General features: G+C 34.9%; 1 protein-coding gene across 5 annotated transcripts in view; it reads left to right on the top strand.

Annotated features, from left to right (window-relative positions):
* Positions 1-15,033, top strand: part of BICD1 (BICD cargo adaptor 1) — a 208,773-nt gene that overhangs the window by 74,147 nt on the left and 119,593 nt on the right. For all 5 annotated transcript variants that reach the window (XM_072654354.1, XM_072654352.1, XM_072654350.1 and 2 more), the window contains exon 2: positions 7,841-8,053. In XM_072654354.1, coding sequence (XP_072510455.1) covers positions 7,841-8,053 — 213 coding nt within the window. The remainder of the gene's footprint in view (positions 1-7,840; positions 8,054-15,033) is intronic.

Raw genomic sequence — 15,033 nt, 5'->3', positions numbered from 1 at the left:
TACTTTTTCATCCTCAATTTCTCTCTTTCTATTGGCATCCTACAAACATCCTACAATCCTACTGGCTGCCTACAAACATGCCTATGTCTGCCCCATTCTTAAACAAACATAAACTCATTTGGTCTTATCATCTCTATTAGCTGTCTTCCTGTGTCTCTCCTCACCTCAAACTCCTTGAGAAAGCTATCTATACAGTTGATGCCTTCCCTTTCTCTCCTCTTACTTGCTTCCAAAAATCTTCCGTAATCTGGCTTCAGACATTATCATTCAGCTGAAACTTTCCTCTCCAAAGTTACCAGTGATTTCTTTATTGCCTAATCTAATGGTCCTTTTTCAATCCTGTTCTTTCTCAACCTGTCTGCAGCATTTAACAATGTTGATCACTTTCTCTTCTTGAATACTCTCTTCTCTCTGGGTTTTTGTAACACTGCTCTATTTCTGTCCAACCACTCCGCAGTCTGCTTTGCTATCATGCCCACTAACAGTAGGGGGACTCCTACGGTTCTGTCCTGAGCCTTCTTCTCTTTTTTGCTCTATACTATTTCACATGATTTTCTGTGGGTTCACTTCTCCATGCAGATGATTCTTAAATCTATATATTCATCTTTAGTCTCTCTTCTGAGCTATAGTCATGCATCCCTCAACTATGTTTTGGATATATCAAACTTAATGTCCTGTAGACATCTCAGTCTGAAGGTCTTTAAAATAGCACTTATCTTTCCTTTAAAACCCTTCCCTCTTTCCGAATTCCCTATTACTCTAAAGAGTACCACTATTCTCCAGTGAACACAGAGCAACCTTTGTATCAACCTTGATGCCTTATATTCATCCTAAATAGCCAGTTTGTTGACAAATCTTGTAATTTCTACCTTGGCAACATTTCTTATACACATTTCCTCTCCATTCAACTTTAGTTCAGACCCTCTCTACTTCTGTCCTGGACTGTTGTGTTTGTCTAACTGGGCCCCTAGCCTCAAGTCTCTCCTCACTTCACTCAGCTGCCAATGTGTTTTTTTCTGCACTGTTGATCTAACCATATCACCACTGCCTTATCTTAACCCATCCCCTGGCTCAAGAACTAGAGGGGCTTCTTATTACCCCCAAAATCAAATATAGTGCTCTGTTTGGCATGTCAAACTGTTTATAACTTGGCTCCATTTTACCTTCTTACATTTTGCCTCCTTCTGTACACATCAACATTGACCTACTTGCAGTTTATTGAAAATGACACGCTTTCTAGACTCTGCCTTTGCATTGACTGTCCCAAAGCCTGAAACGTTCTGTTCCCACACCTCTGCCTCTTGGTTTTCCTGACTTCAAGACTCAGTTCAAATCCTACCTTCTGCAAGAAACTTTTCCTAGTCCCCTTAGCTTCAGAAGCCTACCCTTTTCTGATGTCCTTCCATCTATTCTTTATTTATCTTGTATGGACATGTTGTCATGTCCATTTGATTGTAAGCTTTTTGAGGACAGTGATTTTTGCCTTTCTTTGTATTCCCTGGCGTATAGCAAGCACTTAGTAAATGCTTATTGACTGATATATACCTCGTCCTGTTTGCACTTTATTTTGATCCCCTCTGTCACGTTTCTTTATTAAGAAAACTCTTTATTTCATTATTACCTCAGAGGTAGGAATATTTTATATTGAGACATATATTAAAACATTGTTCTTAAGTTCCTCTGGATCAGTGTTTTATGTGGGTTATTATACTCAACAGTTTGGTTTGTGACAACTTTTCAGTTCCAGCAGAGTTTGGTGGTTGAATTCTCTAGGATATTTTGAGGTCTGTATCTATAGTTCGGGAATTTGTCTTTGTTAGTCCATGGAGTTACTAGGTTTTCCTGGGGCAGCTTGATGGCGCAGTGGATAGAGTGCCATGCCTGACATCAGGAAGACTTATCCTTGTGAATTAAAATCTCAGACATTAAATAAATATGTGACTTTGGGAAGGTCACTTAACCCTGCTTGCCTCAGTTTCCTCATCTATAAAATGAGCTGGAGAAGGAAATCGCAAACCACTCTAGGATCTTTGCCAAGAAAACTCCAAATGGGTCACAAAGAGTTGGACACAACTGAAACAACTCCACAACAGCAACTAGGTCTTCCTAATAATTTTAATTACTACTCAACAGTGATATGTTGTACAGTTTCTGCTGTTTCATTGCACAATTTGCATTCATCACTAAGTCTTTGCTCTTCAAGGACAACTCTTCTCTGGTGGCAATTACCCAATCCTGAATTGCCAGCATAAATGCCTCTGTTTCTGTAAACAAATTGGCATGACTCAGTCATTTGTTAGCTGCTTCTTTGTTGACATATCATTGGCTGTGTTCATGTGAATGTCACCTACAGGAGACCTTTTCATTGCCTTCTTGGAACTTAAGACATTTCATAGCCTCTATATGGAAGCAAAACATTTTATGTTACATTTGACAAATTCAATAGAGTGTGCTTGTTATCAGCCTTTACTGTTGTGTGGTGAAGTAAGATTTGCTTGTCTCAAAAGTATTTTTGTCAGTTTTTGCCTTGTCAGGAGATCTAAGAATGTTTATGAATAAGCAATCCTGCATTTATGAATATGCAGTCTTCTATTTTGGCATGGAAGAATTAATCTTTCCAATACTGCCTTAGGTTGATAGGCCTTATGTTTTGTTAATATTTTCAAGATCAGTTATGGTATATTTTATAGTTCCTTAAGTGTTCATTAAGATAGGTAATAAAGTAGTGTTTATGTAATTCTTTAAGGATTGTAAAACACTTTACAAATATTATTTTATTGTCATAGTCACTCTGGGAAGTGGGATACTCTTATTATTCCCACTTTACAGATGAAGAAATTGAGGTATATAGAGGTTAAGTGATTTGCTCAGAATCACACAATTAGAAAGGGTGTGAAGCCGCATTTGAACTCCTCTTGACTCCAAGTCTTCCACCTAGCTGCCTGGCTTTGCACAGGTGTTAATTGTTTTAAATATATTCTTCCCATCAGTGTTGATTTCAGAATGGCAGTAAGTTTCATTATGTAATTAATGATATATTTAGCTTGATAGCTTTATGTTTGATTTATCTTGCATGGAGTATTTGTGGGTGTCACTTTCATCCATTTGTTCATTTTAACTTTGAGATTCAAGCTTGAAGCCTATTTTTATATTTTCTTGAAGTAAATTCAGAATTTTTCATTTATGGATTCCAAATGACATTTTGATAGTATTGAAGAAATATTTCATGAGAAGGAGCTCTTTAGTTTTTTTTAATAACTTGATATAATTCATTTACATCCAGTGGTTAACAAAATGTTTTTAGCTCAACTCCTTTCCTTTTGGAAACTATACTTAATTTTATTTAGGAGAGATGATAATGGATTTAAACCTTCTCATATTTTATATGCATTGTTCATGATAATGATTTGTTGGTGCCATGCATTATTTAAACAAAGAAGTTTTTTATGTGGATGTTCCATTTTCTTACTATTTGGAGGTCTATTTTGTACATTTTCCGTATGGAACTAAGTCTAAAACTTTGAGGTAATCCACAAAGTCAGTATACTGTATATTTTATGGTGCTTTAAGATAACTTGGTCAATAATAAGTTGTACAGCTTTATGCTCCTAAATCAATATCTTCTTTTCTTATAAGTACTTATTTAAGGATGTATATGTTTTCTTGGTGATATAAAGTGTATTCTTTGTATAAAGTACAAAAACACAAGGTTGGCCTTTATTTGGTGGAATAACTGGTATTATCTTTTGGTAATAGATATGTGATTTCTTTTTAGAAAGGTGAGCTCAGCATTATGTTTGAGGGAAAACTGATAAACTACGTTGCTTGTACTTCTTATACCGTGCTAATGATTCACAAATCTATATAACTATTTCTATTCACTTTCCTGAGTTCTAGTTTCCAAATACTAATAGATATTTTAGGATTAGTATTCAATGGAATATTTAAGGATCCCAGAAAAATGTCAAATTCTACTTCAGAGTATGTTGATGTCCCCCTCAAGCATATGAGCCTTTCAATTCTGCCATCTCTTCAGCTTCCATGACCTGCTGAACATGTCCAAAACTGAACTCCCACCCCACCCCCAAATCTTTTTAACTTCCTTATGGTTTGAAACCTTGGTGTCATACATGATCTTTTGCTCTCCCTCACCGACATATCAAATCAGTTGCCAAATATCATTTCCATTCCTCATAACTTCCCTAGAATCCATCTCCTCTACTCAAATAGTTCATCACATTAATTTAGACCCAGTTAATTTGAATTGTTGTAGTGGCCTCCTAATTGTTCTCCCAGCCTCAAGACTCTGTCCTTTCAAATTATTCTTCATATAGCTTCCAAAGTGATTTTCATAAAGTGACCACATCACTGCCCAACTCAATAAACTGAGATGCTCCCTATAGCCTCTAGGATCGAATACAAGTTTCTCTGCTTTACACCATAGCCCCAACTAACTAACCTTTCCAAGCTAATTATATATTTTTCTTTCTGCAATCAATCTAACTTTTTTATTGTTCATTATATATGGCACAACTGGATCTGCAACTTTTCACTGTCTATCTCTTATCTTGGAAGGCACTCTCTCCTGATATTCTTTTTTCCTTCAAAATTCTGCTCAAGTGCCACCATGTGCTAGGGACCTTTTCCCCAAGAAATTTGTCATATTTATTTAGTATTTTTTATTTACTGATTTATCTACATGTTGTCTGCTCAGTAGAATCTCCTTGAGAGCACAGACTAATTCCTCCTTTGAATGTTAGCTCCTTTGGGGGAGGGCAAGTTTTTCATATTTTTCTTTGTATCTCTAACACTTAGGTTAGTGACTTGTAAAAGTAGCCATTTAGCAGATATTTATTTAATTGAATTGTGTTTATTCACTCCTCAAATTCTTTTCTGATACTTTTGCTGTTTCCTATTTTTAACCCTCTGGTCTGTGTTCAAGTCCTACCTCGGATGCTTACTACCTGTGTGACTATAGGAAAGTCACAACTCTTTGGGTCTGAATTTTCTTATCTATTAAATGAGGGGTTGAATTAGATGTCCTCTGAGATACTTTCCAGTTCTAGATTTATGTTTCCCTGACTACAGATGTAGACACAGGCACACAAAGTCATGCACATGATGATCCACATGACATATCTAGTGCTTCTTTGAATGAGAACTATGTGTTTTCAATTTTTCCTTTCTTCCCAGTCTTAAAGACTTCAGCCAGTGATAGTTCCTATTCCTGTTTATGTAGCTATTGGCCAACTGTGATATGGTTTAAATATAGGCCATTCTTCTCTAGTCTTGCTTGTAGAAAAACAGGGTATCGCTGTAATGGTAATTTAAATGGGAAATTCATTAATGGACTCATGTGACCTGTCTGGGTCACATGGAAGTCTGAGTCACATGGAGCCTGTGGTGGGAGGAGTTTGCTGAATGGATGGAGCAGGAAAGGGGAAGCAGAGCTGAGAGGAAACTGGTCAGAGAGTAGTCAGAACTGAGTGAGAAGGCCTAACAAGGGGAAGGCATGGGGCTGGTATTGCCCTGTGTATTGTTATTGTGTATAAATTTCTTTGTTACGATGATGAATTTGGCTTTCTGGTGTTGGAATTTGTCTTTCTGGTGTCTAATGTCTGAATAAAAGTTTTGGTTCCATCTTCCATGTGGAGTCTGTTGTATTTTGTGATTCAGAATTGAGCTGGAATATTCATGGCCATTGTAGGCAGTATGAATATCACATTGGCACTACAATGGCCTACAACTTTTCTAACAGGATTGTGAAGAAAGCACTTTAAGAATGATAAAGCTCTCCATGTAAAAGAAGTGAAGATAAAAATAAATTAAGATCTTTATATGACTTGAAACAAATTGAACATAATTATGAGCACATTTGAGATTGTAATGTTAAGAGTCCAAAAAAATGGTGGCCCTATTGTCCTTGGTGATAAAAGCAGTTTGTTATAAAAAATTTTGTATATCTTTTCCCTTTTTCTAGTTTGTTGACCTACTTACATTTTCACCCATAAATTTAAAAAATAACTTTAATGACCCATATTTTTATTATGATAATATTCTGTAATGATTTTTAGTGCATTATTTATTATTACTTTACTATTTATGTCATTATTTTTGACTCTATTATTGTTTTCCTTTCAAAGATATCTCATTTTAAGGGTATGACCATGAATGTAGTAGAACCAGTTCATACAAAGTTGCATTGCTAAATTTTCACTGTAAACATTTATACATAGAAATCATCAGAAGCTACAAATCAGGGCTTGATTGATTGTTTTATTGATTGTCTAGTCTTGAAATAATGGAGAAATGTTATTGATGAAGATGAAACTTAAAAGTGTATCTGATGCAGATTTATTTTTTTTCTGGAGAGCTGGGTGATAAATATTCACTCCAGGTGTGACCTGTATGCCAGAGCAGCCTATACTAAAGCCAATATTTCTTTCATTTATGATGGCCCCAGAATAAATTTTCTTATTACAAAAATAGTAAAGTGCAAGAGCATTTCCTCGATCTGTTTGCCAATGGTGTGGCATCCTGCTAATTAGATCTGTGCAGTATCCCTTTCATCTATTCCCTACCTACCACTCCCACTGTGTCCATTCTGGTTCAGGCTTTAATTACATTTGTCTTGGGATAATATAATCTCTTAAGTCTTCCTAGAGTTAGTCTCCCCCTCTTCCAGATCATTCTAAAAATCAGTGCCAAAACAGTCTTATTAACATACAGATTATGTTACTCTGCTACTTGAAACCCATAATGGTTTCTCTTTGCCTTCAGAGTACAGACCAAAACTCCTCAACGTTGATTTAAGGCATCGTACCTCGCTAGTCTGTCTCTGCAGAATCATGTCCTATGCCCTAATGAACGCTATAATTCAAACTGGATGTTTTGCTGCTGCCTAAACATGTCTAACATTTTCTCTCCTCTAAACCTTTTTTTTCACACTGGTATTTTTGATCCTTTGATTGGGAGGAGAGGATCTGGGTTTCAATCCTAGTTCTATCTTGTGATCTTGGGCAAATCTCTATTTTTCTCTGAGCCTGTATTCCCTCATCTTTTTTATTTGGAAATTGGTTTCTAGGATCTAGTCTGGTGATTCATGAAACTCTCCCCTTCTGACATAGATCTGGGGAGCAGGATGAAAATGAAAACAGAACTAACTCTGGAGTCAGGGGATATAGTTTCAGATTCCACCTCTGATGTTGGCAACCTAAGTAATTGTGGACAAGACTCACTGGGCTTCAGTGTTCTCATCTATAAAGTCAGGGAATTCAACTATATTTCTTCTAAGGGACTTTCAACAAGCTCCAGATCTATGGTTCTATCATATGATAACTGAAAAGTTTTCCTCTAAGTCTATGATCCTACAAAATTTATCTCAGATCATACCCCATCTGTGAAATCTTCCCTTATACTCTCAGAGGGAAGTTATCTTTCCTTCACCTTGTCTTACTACAGGACTTAATCATCTCTTAATCACTTATCATATTAAGTTTTACAGTTTATACATTTATTACATTTTTAGCAGTGTCTTGCGAATTCTTTATAAAAAAGATGAAGGACCAAATCACCAGAGACCATCATTTTGCTATTTTAATATTTTGTAAATATCAAGTACGACACCAGGTCTATACATGCATGGTTGATCTCTGTTTTATATTTACCTTGGTACATGACATATCATTTGTATTAGATTGTAAGCTTTTTGAGAACAGAGGTTTTGCTTTCTTTATCTTTGTATTTTCCCCATCACTCAGCACAGTGAATTAGATATAGTAGATACTTAATTATAAATGAATGGTGTATTTGATTGTCTGCATATATTTTGTTTCTTTAGGCATTTGGACAGTCATTTTCTATCCATCGCAAAGTAGCTGAGGATGGGGAGACTCGTGAAGAAACGCTCCTGCAAGAGTCTGCTTCGAAGGAGGCCTACTACCTGGGGAAGATTCTGGAAATGCAGAATGAGTTGAAGCAGAGCAGGACTGTGGTCACCAACATTCAGGCAGAGAATGAGAGACTCACAGCTATTGTTCAGGATCTGAAAGAGGTAAACAAAAGAAACGAACCCTCAGAAGTTAACTTGGTGATATGAACGAAAAAACTTAGTATTTTTCATAATGTGTCATGGCTAGGTTAAGTCATATTTGAAGAAGTAAGTGCAACAGAATGAAAGATTAGGAAACTCTGTAAGAAAAAGGGCCTTCATCACTTAGCTGGAAGAAGATTTTCCATATCACTGACTATCTGATAATGAGGAAGCTTCTGTGCCTCTGTAGTCAAGAAGGGAACTTGGACATGGAAAATGGGTCAGGAGTGCAGAGAGGGTTTGGAGCAGGGGAGACTTAATTGGAAGTTTGAAGAAGGAAAAAAAGAATGTTGCTTATATGTATCACATAGGACAGAGGTTCTTTAAAAAAAAGCAAAGCTTTGCATCTACTTCTACAACATGTAGACCATTAAGCCATGACATTTATCTGTAAATGTTTGAAGGGCTTTCACACAAGAGAGAGATTAGTCTTATTTTTTTTTTTTACAAGATCCCAGAGCACAGATCTACAAGGAAAGGATGGAAATTATTGGAAGATAGATTAAAGTTTAATGAAAGAAAATATTTCCTAACAATTAAAGCTATCCAAAAGTGAAAGGGGCTACTTTGGGTGGTCAGTCAGTGAATTAGAATTTATTAATCATCTACTATGTACTACACTGTGCTAAGTTCTAGGTTTGTAAAGAAAAGCAAAATACAATCCTCTCTCAAAGGACTCAACAGTTTAATGGAGAAAACAATATGCAAGTAAGTACATACAACAAGATGTATACAGGATAAATTGGAAACAAACAACAGAAGGAAGGCATTTAGGTTAAGGAGTATTGGGAAAAGCTTATGCAGAACATGGAATCTTTCTTTCTAGAAGTCTTCTATACATCTCCCACCTCTATGAAAAGGTGGTTTGAGAATGTCCTCTCTTATCTCTTCTTTTGAGTCATGCTTGAACTTTATAACTTTGCTATATTCACTTCCATTTTCATTTGTGTTTGTTCATTCCATTTATATCCTAATCATTGTGTAGATTGTTTTCTTGGCTCTCATTATTTAACTCTGCATCAGTTCATGTAGATCTTTCCATGGTTCTCTGTATTCTTTTTACATATATATATATATATATATATATAATTTCTTTTTCTTAATTTAAAATGTATTATTTGTTTTTAAAATTCCTTAAAAATTTATTTTGAGTTCCAAATGCTCTTTTCCCTTTACATACATCCATTGAGAAGGCAAATAATATGATATAAATTATAGGTATGCATCAGGTAAAACATATTTCCATATTAGGCATGATGCAAAACAGCAAAAAAAAAAAAATGTGAAAAAATTTTATTTCAGTTTTTACTCAAAGTTCATAATTTCTCCCTCTGGAGATGGATAGCATTTTTTGTCATGCAGAATTGTCTTGGATCATTGTATTACTCACAGTAGCTAAGTCTCTTATAGTTGACCATCGTTACAATATTGTTGCTACTGTGATCTACTGGTTCTGCTCACTTCACTCTGCACCAATTTATGTGTGTCTTCCCATATTTTTTTTAAGCCAATTCCCTGATCATTTCTTATAGCACACTAGCCTTCTATCACAATTATATACCACAATTTGTTCAGCCATTCCCCAGTTTGATAGGCATCCTCTCAATTTCCAGTTTTTTGCCATTCCACAAAAAGAACTGCTATAATTATTTTTGTACGTATGGGTCCTTTTCCTTTGATCTCTTCAGGATATAAACTTAGTAGTGGTATTGCTGAGTGAAAGACTATACACCATTTGTGACAGCCCTTTGGGCATGGTACCAAATCGTTCTCCAGATGTTTAGATGCTTCAGAACTCCATCAACTGTGCATTAGTATCCATATTTTTCCACATCCTCTCCAATATTTGTAATTTTCATTTTCTGTCATGTTAGCCAATCTGATAGATATGAGGTGATAACTCAGCATTATTTTAATTTTAATTTCTCTAATCAATAATGATTTAGAATATTTTTTTCATTTGGTTATATATTGCTTTGGTTTCTTCTGAAAAGTATCTTGTCATACTCTTTGACTATCAATTAGGGAATGGTATGGACTTTTATAATTTTGACTTAGTTCTTTACATATTTGAAAAATGTCAGAGAAACTTGATGCAAATCTTTTTTATCAGAGAACCTTGCTGTAAAAATTATTTCCCAGTTTTTTGCTTCTCTTCTAATCTTGGTTGCATTGGTTTTGTTTGTGCAAAAACTTTTGATTTAATGTAATCAAAATTATCCATTTAAATTTTGTAATACTGTCTCTTGTTTGGTCATAAATTCTTCCTTCATCAACAAATGTGACAGGTAAACTATTCCATTCTCCCCTAATTTGCTTATGGTATCACCATTTATGTCTCAATCATGTACCCATTTTGACCTTACTTTGGCAATTATTTCCAATTTATCCTTTATATAGTCCACATTGATTATATTTATTTGCTCTTTGTCTTTCCATTAGATCATAAGCTCCTTGAGGGCAGGAGCTAGCCTTTGCTTCTTTTTGTATCTCCAGTGCTTAGCACAGTGCCTGGCACATTACAGGCACTTAGTAAATATTGATTTATTGAGTTCTATGTGTTATTGTTAGGTCATATACCACATCTAAGCTCACAAGAATGAGACCTTTATCCTCCTGCTATGATTCTTATACATCCTCAAAGCTGGAGAATGATCTATAGCATGGCTTCCATATCCAGTGCCATCACTTCGTTAATGTTTTTAAATACCATAGTAGAATTTTTATATCACTAAATAGATTTCTGTAGAAATTATAGGACTATTGAGCATCTTCTTTATATATTGAGATTATTTTGAATAAAAACCACAGTGGTTGTAGCCTACCTGTTAGGATACTGACTTCTTCCCAGATGTTGTTTCTGTAAAGGAGAAAGCCTGAGGCCAGTTTTCACCAGGGAACATCACCTGCAGTAGTCTGACTAACAAATCTTCCAAATACCTGCATGCTAGTGTAAGACTGATGTAAGACTTAACTGACTGAGTTCTTGCTTTTCTGAGAATGTAAAAATAAGGCATAATTCCCTTATACCCACCCCAAACTCAGAAGGAGGCACATGTACAGGCACACACATTAGCAGAATTGTGGAGGGCACCTCAGGCACTGAAGCAGAGTTTTCACTTCACAGTTCTCAGGCATCCTACCTGGTCACTAGGATGATAGGTATTTCTGCTACTGGTTCTCATATGTGAATCAATACATGAATGAGAGAGCATTTATTAGGCACTAACTTTGCACTAGATACTGTGCTAGGGATATAAAAGCAAGCAAGCAAGCAAGCAAGAACCTGACTTCAAGGAGTTTATATTGTAGTAGGAAAAGTCAATGCATAAAAGGGATCTCGAGTTGGAAATGCAGTGTGTGTGTGTGTGTGTGTGTGTGTGTGTGTGTGTTGAGCTCCTTGCTAAAAGAGACTACCTTTTATCTTTTTTTGTTATCTCCAATGATAGCACTGTGCCTGGTACATGGTAAGTGCTTAGTAAATATTAACTGACTCTATGTATATATAAACATTTCTACATATATATATATGTACATTTACATAATATCCGCTGTTAAGTACACATGATATTTACATATAACCTTGGCTTCTATTGTATCTAAAAGCCCTAAGAATCACTACATGATAAACAACATGCATGATTAAATACAGATGATTAGACATTGAGATAAAATTATGAAGCAGAGATTAATAAAAGAATGACAGCTACTGAAACACGGTACTAGCTTTATTTCCTAAGTGGAGATTATACCTTCTCAGCCCTTTATTCTTAATGGCTGACTCTGATAATTTTAATTACATGGTAATGGTTTCTGCTGAGCACATGGATATATTCGTCCTGTTGGGCCTCTGTATCCAGGAGCTTGAGATTTCTGTTAGCCATGACATGTTTATGTTTTCGGTAAATGAAAGATCAGATTTAATTTCTTGCATGTATCAGCACATACCATTTATTAACTTTTAAGAAATAAGGCCACATGTATTGAATAATTCAGAGATTTAATACCCTGGGTTTTATTGTAGTATACAGGTTTAGGTTGAATCTCATCTAACTGTCAGTAGAAGTTGTCATTAGCACATATAGGTTACAGGTCAGATTCCTAGTGGCTACTAAGGAGAAATGAGTGTACAATATTATTTTATGAGGGTTCAGGGATACTAGAGGAAGAATAATTAATTACAATGAGACTGATTTTTAAGATGGCCTGGAGCTTCTGAATTATTGTTAGAATTAGTGTGGTATTGGTGGTTTTATCTAATGTCCCTTGAGGATTCCACATTTTCCTTTTTCAAAGGGTGGTATGGGAGTGCGAAGTCCAGATATGTACTTTTAGTCTAGGGAACTCCCAGTGGAATAACTCCCTCCATCAGTTCAGATCAATAACTTGTCTGTAATTTGTAGTCTTCAGTGATTTCTAGCACTTTATGTTCTGTGAACCCCTTCCAATTAAAAAAAAGTGTTGTAGTCTTCTTTGGTAATTTTATGTGCTGCTCATGATATTCTTTTAGATATTCATCAAGTGCTTAGTAACTTTTGTTATCGCAGAAATGTCTCCTCTATGAGTTCATGTGGTGGGTAACTGCTGCCAGATAAATACCACAATTTAGAAATTATGGTGGTAAAAATCTAGGTTTTATTATTATGCTTAAACAGAGGTTCAGGCCTCAGAGAATTCCCGAACAACTATGAGGATTCTAACAAGGCTTTTTACAGGCAAAATTATAACAGTAACACAGAAATAATTCATTTATATTTTTCAATCTTGTACATTCCTCTCAAACCATAAAAGTTAAAGAGAAGATAGTAGATTCACAATCCTATACTTCCTTCAATGTCATAAAAGTTGAACAAACTTAAACAGAGCCATAATCTCATATGTCCCCTAAGGAAACAAACTTAATCAAACGAACTCTATAGGTAAACAGGTCATACATTAAACCATATTTAGAGGATTCACAATAGACTGATTGAGGAGGAGGATTTACATGTAACCAAAGAGTCTGGGAAAATTGAGATTCTTCTTCTGGTTTCTTATCTAAGGAATGTTTAAGGTCTTAAGCAAAATTTCACATTCCATGGGACAGTTTTTAGTCAGGTGAGGTTAATGTTAAGACAGACTTTCACCAAAGATTGTAAGAAGAATGTACCTGAGTCATGATAGAAATATCCATGACATTGCAATGGTAACTTGTGCCCCCAAAAGCTTCAAATAAAAGTATACATTACATAATTATTACAATGATAAAATGTTAACTGTTACTCTACTTGTAATTTTGAAAACTAAATATAAAATTATAAATGTAATTAGAAAATATTTAGAAATATTTTATGTGGGATATTCTATAAGAATTAAAAGAAAACAATAATACGAGATCTCACATGCTTACTATTACCAGAGAAACTTTATATTAAATTTCTTCATTTTACAAATTTTATTGAATACAAATTATATTTTGAATGAAAGAAGTAATAACTTGGAAAATGTTTAACATGTCATAATCATGTAAACTTAATTTCTTTGTTGTTAGTTATTTGTTTATTTGAACAAAGGTTGGCGATATTTGATTTAACACTAAACAATCTTAAATTTGGTTCCACATTGAGTTTATTTCAGGATTTTGATTTAAAACACTAATAAAGTAAAAATATTCACTCACTCAAGTATGTCTTATAAAATGGTAAGAGAATTTTATAAAATTTCTTGCTGGGACATAGAAATTGATATCTTGTTTTTAGCCACCTAACCAACTGATAACAATGAATATCTCATTAAAAAATTAAAATATTTACTTTTCCATACTCTCATGAACAGAGATGTATTAAATGATTAGTGCTTTTAGTGTTCAATTGCATGTATTGCTTCGTTTTAAACAATTTTATATGTAAACTAACTTTTGTAAGGAGAGACTCCCTTTAGACATGAGTTATTTTCTCCCAGGGACGGCCCTCACAGAAACTCTCCTGAATGACTCACCAGTGTTGCCAACCAGTGTATTTGAAAATACACCAGACTGAAGAATGGTAATATTATCTGAGGATATATTTAAATGGGAAGACAGTCCCAATAGGGTGATGACAGTCAAAGAATAGTTTCTTTCTGCAGAGCATTTATGATGACTTGAAATGTACGTTCCCAGGGATCATGGTTTTCTATCAACCTGATATTTGTGCTACAACATTTGTAAAATCTGGGTCATATGATTACATAGCTAAGAAGGAACTCTGTGTACAGAGGGGAACAAGGGACCTATTCTGGCACATTGTACAGAATTCAAATGAGGATATGTGCATGAGTCTGACTATCCACTGGGAATTGGTTGATGCTTGAATGTTAAATCATTGTAGCAGTGTGGAAGCAATCTAATAGGTTCGGACAGTACAAAGGGCATACTGTCAGTTGTGGTCAGAGTTTGATATAATCACTGTATAAATGCCAAAATCACCATATGTATGTTCATGACTGTTGGGGATCACTGCAGAAACAAAACTATAATGCTTCAAACATGCACAAGCTTGTTTGCACTGGTGAAAAATATTTCTAACATAATTGGCCAGTTATTTACTTCTTAGGGCACCATTAAAGAATTTTTAGTGTGAATTCACTTAGGCCATCATGGCAAACCCTCAAGGAGTCTGCGGAAAACAATAAATAGAAACCCCTGTCTTATAGAATGTTTGTGATGGTCTGTGAAGGTTTCAAGATTGCTTGTAATGTAAATACTCAGCTATCAGGGTTTCAAAACTGCCTAACTTTTGTGAAGCAAGAATGTAAATGTTCATAAAAATGAATGTTGAAAACTGTCTTTACATGAATTTGGAAAAAATACTATTAAGAGAAAAAAAGTAAGAAAATGTTTTTTAAAAGAATGCAAATGTTCATTCCACAGGGCATTGAGAAATTAAGTATTTTTTCCCTGGACCTGGTTACACATGTAGTAT

The sequence above is a fragment of the Notamacropus eugenii genome, chromosome 3 (assembly GCF_028372415.1).
Source record: "Notamacropus eugenii isolate mMacEug1 chromosome 3, mMacEug1.pri_v2, whole genome shotgun sequence".
Taxonomy (NCBI): Eukaryota; Metazoa; Chordata; class Mammalia; order Diprotodontia; family Macropodidae; genus Notamacropus; species Notamacropus eugenii.
The sequence above is the reverse complement of the archived record's forward strand: the minus strand, read 5'-3'. Positions and strand labels throughout refer to the sequence as shown.